Genomic DNA, 13,329 nt, shown 5'->3' with positions numbered 1-13,329 from the left:
AAATTGAGGGACCTGAGCAAATATCTTATTCAGAGGCTGAGAAAGGACTGCAGATGCTGTTAGATTCTGACCTCCCTGCACTCAAATGCACATTTCTAGAGTTTCAAAAAGCCAATTGGCGCATTCTCAATTGGATTGAAAAGCTAACATCTTGGGCTTTCCAGCAATGTATAATAGTTCATACCTTGCGCGAGATTTGATGGCCCAAACTGGCGTTAAACGCCAGCCAAAAACCCTTTTCTGGTGTAAAATGCCAGAACTAGCACACTTCTTGGCGTTAAATGCCTATTTTGGCGCCCAGGGTGGTGTTTAACTCCAATTTGAGGCACATGCACGTGGAAGCTTGAAAGCTCAGCCCAAACACTCACCAAGGGGGCCCCGGAAGTGGATTTCTGCACTATCTACATCTAATTACTCTTTTCTGTAAACCTAAGTTACTTGTCTAGAATAAGAACTAATTTTAGAGATTTATTTAAGGACTTATGACATTTTTACATCTCATATGGTATCTTCTATGGCATGAGTCTCTAAACCCCATAGGTGGGGATAAGGAGCTCTGCTGTGTTTCAAGGGATTAATGCAACTACTATTGTTTTTTATTCAATCATGCTTGCTTCTATTCTAAGATACTCACTCGTACTTCAATATGAATAATGTGATGATTCGTGACACTCATCATCATTCTCAAATTTATGAACGCGTGCTTGACAACCACTTCCGTTCTATCCGAGCTTAACGTAGTCATTGGGTGACAGCTTGAGTGCGTATCTCTTGGGTTTCTAATCCACGAGTTTGACTTGCATCTCCTGACAATAGAGCATTCAAACTCGTGAGATCAGAACCTTCATGGTAGAGGTTAGAACAAACGAGCTTCAAACTCATGAATGTTGGGCACAATGACAGTGTGCAAAAGGACAGAGAGGTCCTATTCTGACACAAGTGAGAACCGACAGATGATTAGCCATACGGAAGCTGTACTCAGAGCATTTTTCATCCAAGACAAGAGATCCGACAGATGATTAGCCATACAGAAGCCGTATCTGGATCATTTTCACTGAGAGGAAGGATGGTAGCCATTGACAACGGTGATCCACCAACATATGGCCTGCCATAGAAGGAGCCATGTGTGTTTGGAGAAGAAGACAGTAGGAAAGTAGAGATTCAGAAGACAGAGCATCTCTGAAACCTCAACTTGTTCTCCATTACTGAATAACAAGTATCATTCATTTCAGGCTCTTTTACTTTTTACAAACGAAATCATTTTTATCACTAATCTCCTGACTAAGAGTTACAGGATAACCATAGCTTGCTTCAAGCCGGCAATCTCCGTCGGATCGACCCTTACTCGCGTAAAGTTTTACTACTTGGACGACCCAGTGCACTTGCTGGTTAGTTGTGTGGAGTTGCAAGGGTGTGATCACAATTCCGTGGCATTCCACTACTCTCTTTGTCCTGCCATTGGAGCAAACAACTTTGAGCTTAAGCCTCAGTTAGTTTCTCTAATGCAACAGAACTGCAAGTTTCATGGACATCCATCAGAAGATCCTCATCAGTTTAAAGCTGAATTCCTGCAGATTTGTGATACTGTAAAGACCAATGGGGTTGATCCCGAGGTCTACAGGCTTATGCTTTTTCCTTTTGCTGTAAGAGACAAAGCTAGAACATGGTTGGATTCACAACCTAGAGAAAGCCTGAACTCTTGGGACAAGCTGGTCAATGTGTTTCTGACCAAATTCTTTTCTCTTCAAAAGCTGAGCAAGTTTAGAGTGGACATTCAAACCTTCCAACAGAAAGAAGGTGAGTCACTCTATGAAGCTTGGGAAAGATACAAAGAATTAACCAAAAAGTGTCCTGCTGACATGCTTCCAGAATGGAGCATCATATGTATCTTTTATGATGGTCTGTCTGAGTTATCTAAGATGTTATTAGACTATTCTGCTGGTGGATCCTTTCATCTGAAGACACCTGCAGAAGCTTAGGAACTCATTGAGATGGTTGCAAATAACCAGTTCATGTACACTTCTGAAAGAAAATCTGTGAACAATGGGTTGACTCAGAAGAAAGCAGTTCTTAAGATTGATACTCTGAATGCTATATTGGCTCAGAACAAAATATTGACTCAGTAAGTCAATATGACTTCTCAGAATCTGACTGGATTGCAAGCTGCATCCGGCAGTACTAAAGAAGCCTCCTCTGAAGGAGAAGCTTATGACCCTAAGAATCCTACAATAGAAGACGTTAATTACATGGGAGAATCCTATAGAAACACCTATAATCCTTCATGGAGAAATCATCCAAATTTCTCATGAAAGGATCAACAGAAGCCTCAACAAGGCTTCAATAATAATAATGGTGGGAGAAATAGGTTTGGCAATAGCAAGCCTCTTCCATCATCTTCTCAGCAATAGATAGAGAATTCTGAGCAGAGCCTCTCTGGCTTAGCAACTATAGTCTCTGATCTATCTAAGACCACTCTCAATTTCATGACTAAAACAAGGTCCTCCATCAGATATTTGGAGGCACAAGTGGGTTAGCTGAGTAAAAGAGTTACTAAAATCCCTCATACTACTCTCCCAAGTAATACAGAGGAGAATCCAAAGAGAGAGTGCAAAGCCATCAATATATCCAAAGTGGCCGAACCTATAGAGGAGGAAGAGGCAGTGATTTCCAGTGAGGAAGACCTCAAAGGACGTCCACTGACCACTAAGGAGTTCCCTAATGAGGAACCAAAGGTATCTGAGACCAAGCTCTGATACCAATTAATGGTTTTATCAGTAGCTAAGAGAAGGGGGGTTGAATCTTAGCCCCTTTTTTGTTTAATAACTCTTGCTGTCCTTTAGAACACTTGAGGAGATATTTCTTGTTTTTGTCTCGTGCCTAGCCAAGATACTTTTTTGTTTTATCTCGTGACCAGCCAGGAGATATTTTTCAGTTTTGCCTTCTATGCAGCAGAATCAGAAATGGAGTAGAAGAGAGAGAAAATTACACTAAGATATATCCTGGTTCAACTGCTAAGTGTAATGCAGCCTACATCCTGTCTCCATCACAACAGTGATGGAATTTTACTATAATCATCTTTGATTACAAACACCAATTCTCCCTAAGAACTACCTTTCCTATCTGGGACAGGTCCAGAATCTATTCCCAAAACTAAACTTGACTTGGTAACCTCCCACCAAACTTTCAACTGCAAAGTGCTAACCCAACATGCAAGGGGATTCCCACAGAATCATGATACACAACAATGATGTACAAAGGACCTCTACGGACATCTATGGCTTTTTCTTTTAATTTTGTACACTCTGCCTTTTTCCGCTCTATGGCTTTTTCTTACAAACCTCACTGTTTGCCTTTTTCCATGAGACTCAAGACAGACAAAATTAAATAGAAAATTACAAAATGAAAAACATTAAAGGAGAAATTTTCTAAGCTTGAGTAGCTATAGGAACACTGTGCTTTTCTCTTTTCCTTGCTTCAAGTCCTGGCTATTCTCCCTTATTTATAGAAGGGGAAGCCTCCAAGGTTGAAGCCCTTGAACCGAGCTAAACTTCTTCTTCTTCATGCAAAACCGGTTCGGTCAGAGAGAGAGAGAGGATAGATAACCGAATGTAAAACCCAACATGCAATTACCTCTGTGTCTTTCCTTAACACCAAGCTTCACCAATCCGAGCTATCCATCTTGACTTACACTCCAAGAAGGATTCCTAGCCCTTGATGCATTCTAGATGCATGACAGCTCCTCTTGCTCCACTTTTGCTTCCTCCTTCACGTAGCCTCCTTAGCAACCTTCTATGATGAGTGAACATAAAGCAGAGACGAGCCATGCTTCTGAGATCTTCTTCCTCTTATCGACATCATCTTCTTCCATTTTTGGTATGTAAAGCATGAGCTTACTTCACCAAATCTTACCCCTTTTTGGTGAAGATCTCAGCTACAGCATACTTTTTGTTTTCTTTTTCTTTCCATCATTACAATGGTCTTTAGCTTGATTCTAGCTTCTTCTTCATGCCTTTGATAGCTTGCAAAAGCTCCTATGCTTTCTCTGTGAAGTGACCGAATGCAAGAAGAGAGATGAGAGAGAAAAGAGAAAACTTTTAATGGATTTGAATGAAGAAATAAAAATGAATTAATTCACTTTTCTTTTTTTGCTTTAGGTAGTATGTAGCATCGATGATAACAATCAAATCAATTGCTAATTTCTCTCTCATGGTTCCGATGTGATTAATGATAATTAAATTAAATTTGGAATCCATCACATGAAAGAGAGAGATTCATTGGAAGCAAGAAGCATTTGCTTTCTCTCTTTTCTTCATTTCGGACCAAGCAAGCTAGTGTCTAGCAAAAATTAATTTTGGCTAATAATAATAATTCAATCTGGCCCAACATTATAGTAATAATTCAGCTACTCATCATATATTTTTTCATCAAGGCTGATTGATTAACCAATTGGGCTTGTTTCCATAATATGCCAGCCCAACTAATTCAAGAATTGCTTTAACCAAAATAATTAAAACATTTTGTTCCAGGGCTGAGTTTTAGCAACTCATTGGGCATGCTATTTTTCTTTTCGGCCCAACAAAAATCTGCACAAACAAAATTATTAATTTAGCAATTGTAAATATGAAGATCTAATTAATAATTTTGTAATTAATTATGTTAATAATGTTTGATCATCATCAATTTAAATTTGAGTTTTCCAAACTCATCAATCTCCCCCTTGATGACAAACATTATTATTCAAAAATTGAAATGGAAAGAAATCAAAGATTAGAGTAATCCTTTTGAATATTTGGATTCCTTCCCCTTCCAATTATCACAAGGCTCCCCCATAATATATGCCATTTTACCAAGGGAAGCTTTTACCTGTAACTTTTGAAATCAAGCTTAAGGCACTATGTTATTCAACATTTAAAATTTGAGATGTTGAATGGCTTGATTTATGAGCAGAGTAGAAGTGATAAACAAAACTCATTTGTTATCATGCATAAGATTTTCTGCTCAATCAAAACAACAAAAATAAAGCATGCTTGAGTACCCTCAGAGTACTTTTCAACATATAATCAAGACTCAACATACTTTAAATAAATCAAACTAATTCTTGTAGAAATAGTTTCTTGCCAAAAGGATTTGCCAAACAATAATTTACAATTTATGAAGCTGTTTCTAAGATAGGTCATCATCCAAACTTCTGCCAAAAGGATTTGCCAAACAATAATTTACAATTTATGAAGCTGTTTCTAAGATAGGTCATCATCCAAACTTCATAAAATTAGCAGGCTATTAAATTAAAATTATCAGAGCTTAATCAAACTTATCACAGCTAAGAACAGATCATGATAAAACATAAACATGTTTCTAAGATAGGTCATCATCCAAACTCCATAAAATTGGCAGGCTATTAAATTAAAATTATCAGAGCTTAATTAAACTTATCACAGCTAAGAACAAATCATGATAAAGCATAAACCTACAAAATCAGATCATGATAAAAACATAAACCAGAGCAACACATGTACATGGGTAATCATGAATCAACTTGATTTTAGCCCCTGTTTCTACCAACTTTTCAAATTTTCAGCTTTTCTCTCCCTTTTGTCATCAAAGGGGAACCAGCAAAAAAATGACAATGGAGCACACACAAATATAACCAGAACCTTATCCAAAAGTTCAACAAAATAACAGAGGTCTAAAGTATCCAAACAACCTACATAGTATCAAAATAAATCAAACAGAGCCAGAATGCAACAGGAGACAAATAAGTCAATCATCAGAAAGATTGTATTCAGATCCAGATTTCTTATCCTTTTCAGCAGCCCCAATCTCTTCTTCAAAATTCTGCAACATCAGACCCACTCTTTCTTGGCACTTCATCCAAGCTCTTTCATTTTTGTATGCTTGCTTGCGAGTGGCCTTGTAAGATTGCACCATCATTTGGAACATGTTAGAAAACTCAGTGAGAACTTCTCTGATTGATTCTGCCACCTTGGATGGCTCGGCTGGGCGACTCTCAAAATCACTGTCAGAGGGCATTGAACGTTTCCCTTTGGTGCCTTTCATAGTACCTGAAACTCCTCCTCCCTTAATAAACGAAACTTTATTCTCTACCTCTTCATTAGTTAAATCAACATTAAAGTGTTCAAAGATGTAGGTGAGAAAAATGCCATAGGAAAGTTTGCCCTTTTGGTACTTCTAACACATTCCCACATATGCGTTACCATGAGATATGCAAAGGAAATAGGAGATGAAGTAATAATAGCAAAAAGCACAAGGGTATCAGAAACGGTTACTCTATTGTGTGAGCCACTCTGTGGAGTCAGAATGTGAGTGATAATTCTGTGCAGCAATGCCCTTTTGGGACCGAGAGCTTTATGAGTCAAAACAGTGCCATTCAGAGCAGAAAAATTCTTGCATGTTTGATACAAAGGAATCTGGAGCGTGACCCCCACTTGTGAGTCCTATTTCTCTGTCATATAAGCTGTTGGCCCCACATCAACATAACCCAGGGCAGCGCTTATGGTTTCTCTGTTAAGAGTCATGTAAATCTTCTTTACATAGGAATGGATTGCACCATCAATTAGCCGCATATTTGCATAAAACTCTCAAACCAAGGCTGGGTATACAGGTTTTTGTATATTGAACAGGGGAGTCCATTTCATATTCTCAAAAAGGGTGATAAAATTGGTTCCTTTAGCAGCAAGTAAATCCAGGTTAACTAGGTATGAAGCACAGAGATGACTTTTCTTCAACACGTCTTTGTGAAACTCATAAGACGCACAAGAGTTGAACCTTCCAGGATCAAAGTGTGAATGACTTTTGTTGTATATATTTTTTGAACTCCATGGATTCCAGGTTCGGTGGTTCCTTTGTGTTACGAAGCATGTAACCTTTGGTCTTCTGAGAGCTTCGAGCAGACGCATGTGGAGTTGCCTTCTTCGGTGGTGAGTGGGGAAGGGAGGTGTGAGACTCCTCTTCTTCTTCTTCTATGATTGGTTCCTTGTTCTTTCCAAGCTTTTTCCTGGATGAATTTTACTGGGCTATCCCTTTCCTTCTCATTGTTTTGGTTTATTTGGATGATGGTGAATGAGATGAAGAAGATGTGGAGTGTATATGAATGTTTGTATGGGTTTGAGGGGTTGAGAATGGAGGAACTTTTGGTAAGAGGGTTCGGCTACTCTTCCTTAGGGCAACTTTCTTTTTCATGTTATGAAGAAATGGGAAGGGAGAGGGAAGATGAAGAGAGGGCCGAAGTGAGTGGAGAAAGGTGGAGGGAGGTTAGGGGAGCATTTAATGCTGAGTGGAGAGAGAATGGAGGCAGTTAATACCCATTAATGAGCGTGGTTATTAACCAAGGAAGAATTTAAAATTAAAACTGAAAGTTTAGCTCCTAGAATCAAGGGATAAGGGAAGGATAAAGATTTGATTTGACAACTTCCCAAAAGCATGATTAAGGCAAACTAAAAAACAGGTAAAAAACGGGCAAACTCAAAAACGGGTCAGAGCAACGTCAAAGAGATTTTGTGGGGCCCAAGATAATTAATGTCAGCTCAGTCTCTCCCTGTATCATGGCCCATTCATTTCACGCTGAAATTTGTCCTGTTTTCATACGAGACAAAACCAAACAGAGTCAAAAAGTTCACAAATTTTCAACAAAACATAATTCCATCATTCCCAAACTACTTCTCAAAGTGCAGAATCTGTCTTCACATAAGGGTTTTGTAAAAATGTCAGCAAGTTGTTCTTCAGATTTTACAAATTGAATATCAATAGTTCCCTTTTGCACATATTCTCTAATAAAATAATATTTAATCTCAATGTGCTTGGTTCTTGAGTGCAAAACAAGATTTTTAGAAATGTTTATGGCACTCATATTATCACAAAATAAGGGTAGACTATTGATTTTTAATTTGTAATCCTCTAATTGAGTTTTCAACTAAATTAATTGTGAAGAACAAGCGAAGGCAGAGATATATTCAGCTTCGGCTGTGGATAGAGCTACTATGGCTTGTTTCTTGCTTGACCACATGTTGAGTGAACTTCCAAGGAAGCAACACATGCCCGATGTGTTTCTTCTATCCACCCAATCTCCCGCATAATCTGCATCACAAAACTCTACTGCACAAAAATCATCAGATTTTGGATACCATAACCCATAATCACTAGTTCCCTTAATGTATCTAATGATGCGTTTAATGGCCGAAAGATGGGATTCTTTCAGGTGAGATTGAAATCTTGAACATACACCCACACTTTGAACAATATTCGGTCTAGAAGAGGTAAGATACATGAGTGAAGCTATCATTCCTCTAAACCTTGTTTCATCCACATCTTTCCCGTCATCATCCTTTTCAAGTTTAGTGTTTGGATGCATTGGTGTTCCCATTGGTTTGGAATTTTCTAGGCCAAATTTTTTGATTAATTCTTTAGCATACTTTCCTTGGTAAATAAAAGTGCCACTAGGAGTTTGTTTAATTTGGAGGCCAAGAAAGAAAGTTAGCTCTTCCGTTAAACTCATTTCAAACTCACTAGTAATGAGTTTTTCAAACTCTTCACACAAGGATTCATTGGCCGATCCAAACACAATATCATCCACATAAACTTGAACTAGGAGAATATCATCATTAGATGCTTTAATAAATAAAGTTGTGTTGGTGGTACCCCTTTGAAAGTGATTTTCCAATAAAATGCACTAAGCCTTTCATACCAAGCTCTTGGAGCTTGCCTAAGACCATAAATGGCCTTAGAAAGTTTTAAAACATGATTTGAAAATTTTTTATTTTCAAAACCGGGGGGTTGTGCCACATATAATTCTCTATCAATAAAGAAATTAAGAAAAGCACATTTAACATTCATTTGGAACATTTTAAAACCCTTATGGGCAGCATAGAAAAGAAGCAACCTAATTGCTTCCATTCTAGCTACCAAAGCAAAAGACTCATCGAAATCTATACCCTCTTCTTGATCGTAACCTTGGGCCACTAATCTAGCCTTGTTACGAACAACTTTTCCATCCTCACCTAGTTTATTTTTGAAAACCTACTTAGTACTCGTTACCTTCTTACTATCCGGATGAGGTACTAATGTACAAACCTTATTCTTGTCAAATTGAGCTAGATCTTCTTGCATTGCTTTGACTCAAGAAGGATCTTCAAGAGCTTGCTTTACATTATTAGGCTCTATTTGTGACAAGAAAGCAAGATTGCTTGGTTTGGATTGCTTTTTGGATGAGGATCTTGTTGTTACACCTTGTGAGGGATCACCAATGATAAAGTCATGAGGATAACCCTTCATGGACTTTTATTTCTTTGGTTTTCGGAGTGGTGTTGAGCTTTAATGAGCATCAGTGGGTTGTTTTATTCCAGATTCTCTTGCTGGCTCAGGAGACAAAATAGAAATGTCTCATCCATCCTGATGCGACAAAACAGGACGGACAGATTCTTCATTTTGAACAGACTTAGGATTTTCTTCATTGATTTCCTTATTGACAACATCTTCACAATCTGAATCATTTTCTATCACAGTACTGGGAATTGAATTAGAATCACAAAAAGATACATGTATGGATTCCTCTATGGTTCTATGTTCTTTGAGGTAAATTCTATAAGCCTTGCTAGTGGTGGAGTATCCAACAAACATTTCCTCATAAGATTTTCTTTGTTGTTAAGTACAAAGCATTTGCATCCAAAAACATGGAAACACTTTAGATTAGGAGAGGTTCCTTTCCATAGCTCATAAGGAGTTTTCTTTAACCCTTTTCTAATGATGGTCCTATTCAAAATATAACAAGTTGTATTTACAGTTTCAGCCCATAAAAATTTTGGAATCTCATTTTCACATAACATGGCCATAGCTAGTCATCTCTTGGAGGCTTCTATTCCTTCTTACAACAACCCCATTTTGTTGAGGGGTTCTAAGACATGAAAAGTTATGAGCAATTCCAAAATCATCACTGAATTTTTCAAAGTCTTTGTTTTTAAATTCCTTTCCGTGATCACTTCTCAAATGGGAAACTTTCAAATCTTTTTCATTTTGAATTTTTTTGCAAATGGTTGAAAAGGCATGAAAGGCATCATTTTTATGAGAAAGAAAAAGCACCCAACCAAATCTAGAGTAATCATCCACTACCACTAAACCATAGTGTTTACCCCCTAAACTTTGAGTTCTTGTTGGTCCAAAAAGATCAATGTGTAACATCTCTAATGGCCTCTTGGTTGAAATTCCATCTTTTGTTTTAAAAGAGGATTTTACTTGTTTGCCTAATTGGGAAGCATCACAAGTAAGATCCTTATCAAATTTAATATTTGGAATTCCCCTCACCAAATTTTTCTTAACTAGCTTAGAGATTTGGTACATGCTAGCATGACCCAATTTCTTATGCCATAGCCATTTTTCATATTCAAGAGAGGTAAAACATGTCACTTTTTGATCTTTCAAGTCCTCAAGAGTCAATCCATACACATTATTGCACCTTTTAGCCTCAAATAAAATATCCCTAGATTTTCACAAACAACTAAGAACACAAACTTTCTAAAAATAACTTCAAAACCTAGATCACACAATTGGCTAACACTTAGTAAATTATGTTTCAAACCATCAACAAGAAGAACATCATTTATAGAAGATGAGTATTGGCTAACACTTAGTAAATTATGTTTCAAACCATCAACAAGAAGAACATCATTTATAGAAGATGAGAAGCTTTTACCAAATTTTCCAATGGCCACTATTTTTCCTTTACCATCATCACCGAAAGTGACAAACCCTCCGTCATACTCATCAAGCTTTATGAAGAAGGTTGCTTTTTCGGTCATATGCCCAGAGCATCCGCTATCCATGAACCACATATTGCCCTTCCGCTTGGATGCTAGGCATACCTACAAAATGAGCTCAAGTGACCTTATGTATCCAAATCTTCTTGGATCCTTTCACGTTAAACCATCTCCTATGTCCCAAACCATTGTAGTAAAAAATAACTTTGTAAACTTTGACACCAATCATTCTCTCACCAAAGAAACATTGAATGAGAAAGTGGCCATTTCGGTTGCATAGTTTACAAAATCTTAGAGTTGCTGTTTTGCTAAAGCTTGTTGGGTTTTGAAACTTTGTATCATTTGAAGATGAGGCCATGTTTTCAAAATAAGGTTTTTCAACAGATTTGAAATTCTTGTGAAACCCCAAACCAGCTTTATCATAGAGAGGTTTTTGACTAGCCAAGATTTGATTTAAACTTTCAGAACTTTAAGTGAACTTCGCTAAGTCATTTTCAAGATTTTTGATCCTTTTTAGCAACTCTTCATTTTCTTTAAAACAGTTTACATATGCAACAACAGAATGATCACTTTCACAGCTTCTAAGTTGAGCTTTTAACTGCTTATTTTCTTCAACAAGTTCAACAGCAATTTCAGCCTCCCTTAGTTTATCTTTAAGGAAACCATTTTCAACTTTAAGAATGGTGATTTGTTGTTCAAGATCTTGGTTATCCAGCAAGAAACATGTAATTTTTTCAGAAACGTGGTCTATCATAAGATGAAGATCTTCAGTGTCAAGGTTATGAGAGACTACCTGTTCAACGTGATCTGCCATGAGACATGGTTGGGACTTGGTCTCAGATTCTTCATCATTGTCTGAGTCATTTTCCAAGTCCTCCCAAGAAGCCATCAGTTCCTTTTTCTTTCCTTTCTTTGACTTCTCCTCCTTCTTTAACTTAGGGCAATCAGATTTGAAATGCCCAGTCTCTTTGCATTTGTAACATGTCACCTTGTTAAAATCTTTCTTTTGTTTTCTTGAACTGCTTCCCTTGCCTCTTTCCTTGAACTTTACCATTTTCCTGAATTTTTTGGCAAACAACACAAATTTATTTTCAGAGTAATTATCACTGGATTCATCATCCAGGGGGTTAGTAACAGATGTAAAAGCAATTCCTTTCTTTTTGAATCCTTTTTCAAATAAGTGTTTTCGAAAGCAAGTAAGTTTCCTCTTAAATCATCTTATGTCATGGAATCTAGACCACTACTCTAAGATATGATTAATGCCTTAGTTTTCCGCTCTTTAGTGACACATCTCAACACTCTTCTCACAAGCACAGATTCAGGATACTTGATTCTTATAGCATCCAAGCCAACAATGATGATGTTGAATCTTTCGAACAGTTCATTAATAGATTCTCCTTCCTTTATTGCAATTATTTCATACTCTCTGTTCAACATATCTATCCTGGTCTTTTTATCTATGGTGGTTCCTTCATGAGTAACTTGAAGTTTTCCCTGATTTTCTTTGCCGTTGTGCATCGTGATACCCATCGGTACTCCTCGAAGATGATTGAACAGTTGAGCAAGTTGTTAGCATTGGCATTGAGCTCCACCTTTTTTCGGTCTTCTTCAGTCCAGCTAGCTTCAGGTTTAAGAGAGACTACTGATTCAACACTTGTGGTGATTGGGAATTGAGGACCCTTGATGAGCGGATAATTTATACGCTTTTTGGCATTGTTTTTAGTATGCTTTTAGTATGTTTTAGTTAGTTTTTATTATATTTTTATTAGTTTTTATTTAAAATTCACTTTTCTGGACTTTACTATGAGTTTGTGTGTTTTTCTATGATTTCAGGTATTTTCTAGCTGAAATTGAGGGACCTGAGCAAAAATCTTATCCAGAGACTGAAAGAGGACTGCAGATGCTGTTGGATTCTGACCTCCCTGCACTCGAAGTGGATTTTCTGGAGCTACAGAAGCCTAATTGGCGCGCTCTTAATTGCATTGAAAAGTAGACATCCTGGGTTTTCCAGCAATACATAATAGTTTATACTTTGCCTGAGATTTGATGGCCCAAACAGGCGTTCCAAATCAGCTCAAGAATTCCCAGCGTTTAACAGCGGAACTGGCACAGAAGTGGGAGTTAAACGCCCAAACTGGCACAAAATCTGGCGTTTAACTCCAAGAAAAGTCTCTACACATAGAAGCTTCAATGCTCAGCCCATGCACACACCAAGTGGGCCCGGAAGTGGATTTTTATGTCATTTACTCATTTTTGTAAACCCTAAGCTACTAGTTCTCTATAAATAGGACCTTTTGCTATTGTATTTTCATCTTTGGATCACTTTAGATCTTCAGATCATCTTGGTTCTTCTGGTTCCCTCTCTGGGGCCAAAGCCAATGATCACCATTATCACTTATGTATTTTCAACGGTGGAGTTTCTACACACCATAGATTAAGGTGTGGAGCTCTGCTGTACCTCGAGTATTAATGCAATTACTATTGTTCTTCTATTCAATTCAACTTATTCTTGTTCTAAGATATCACTTGTTCCTCAACTTGATGAATGTGATGATCCGTGACA

General features: G+C 37.5%; 1 protein-coding gene and 1 non-coding gene across 2 annotated transcripts; both read right to left on the bottom strand.

The window, feature by feature from the left end:
* Nucleotides 1-1,757: 1,757 nt before the first annotated feature.
* On the bottom strand, nt 1,758-1,861 carry LOC127747281 (small nucleolar RNA R71). The gene has a single exon (XR_008009081.1). It is a non-coding gene; the product is annotated as a small nucleolar RNA R71 (small nucleolar RNA).
* Nucleotides 1,862-9,396: 7,535 nt separating this feature from the next.
* Nucleotides 9,397-12,296, bottom strand: LOC107484071 (uncharacterized). Its single transcript, XM_016104683.1, has 4 exons — nt 12,094-12,296; nt 11,383-11,824; nt 10,589-10,871; nt 9,397-9,509 (listed from the first exon to the last, which is right to left on the bottom strand). Exons 1-4 carry the CDS (start codon nt 12,294-12,296, stop codon nt 9,397-9,399), a joined length of 1,041 nt encoding a protein of 346 aa, XP_015960169.1.
* Between the last annotated feature and the right edge of the window lie 1,033 nt (nt 12,297-13,329).

The sequence above is a fragment of the Arachis duranensis genome, chromosome 4 (assembly GCF_000817695.3).
Source record: "Arachis duranensis cultivar V14167 chromosome 4, aradu.V14167.gnm2.J7QH, whole genome shotgun sequence".
Taxonomy (NCBI): domain Eukaryota; kingdom Viridiplantae; phylum Streptophyta; class Magnoliopsida; order Fabales; family Fabaceae; genus Arachis; species Arachis duranensis.
The sequence above is the reverse complement of the archived record's forward strand: the minus strand, read 5'-3'. Positions and strand labels throughout refer to the sequence as shown.

Bases quoted from the DNA above. Each gene is read 5' to 3' on its own strand.
- LOC107484071 (XM_016104683.1), bottom strand. From the start codon at position 12,296: ATGGGTATCACGATGCACAACGGCAAAGAAAATCAGGGAAAACTTCAA. The intron at 11,825-12,093 runs GTATCCTGAATC...CAAAAAATTCAG, and splicing joins TTGGATGCTATAAGAATCAA to GAAAATGGTAAAGTTCAAGG. The intron at 9,510-10,588 runs GTTTGAAACATA...GTACTGTGATAG, and splicing joins TGATGTTCTTCTTGTTGATG to AAAATGATTCAGATTGTGAA.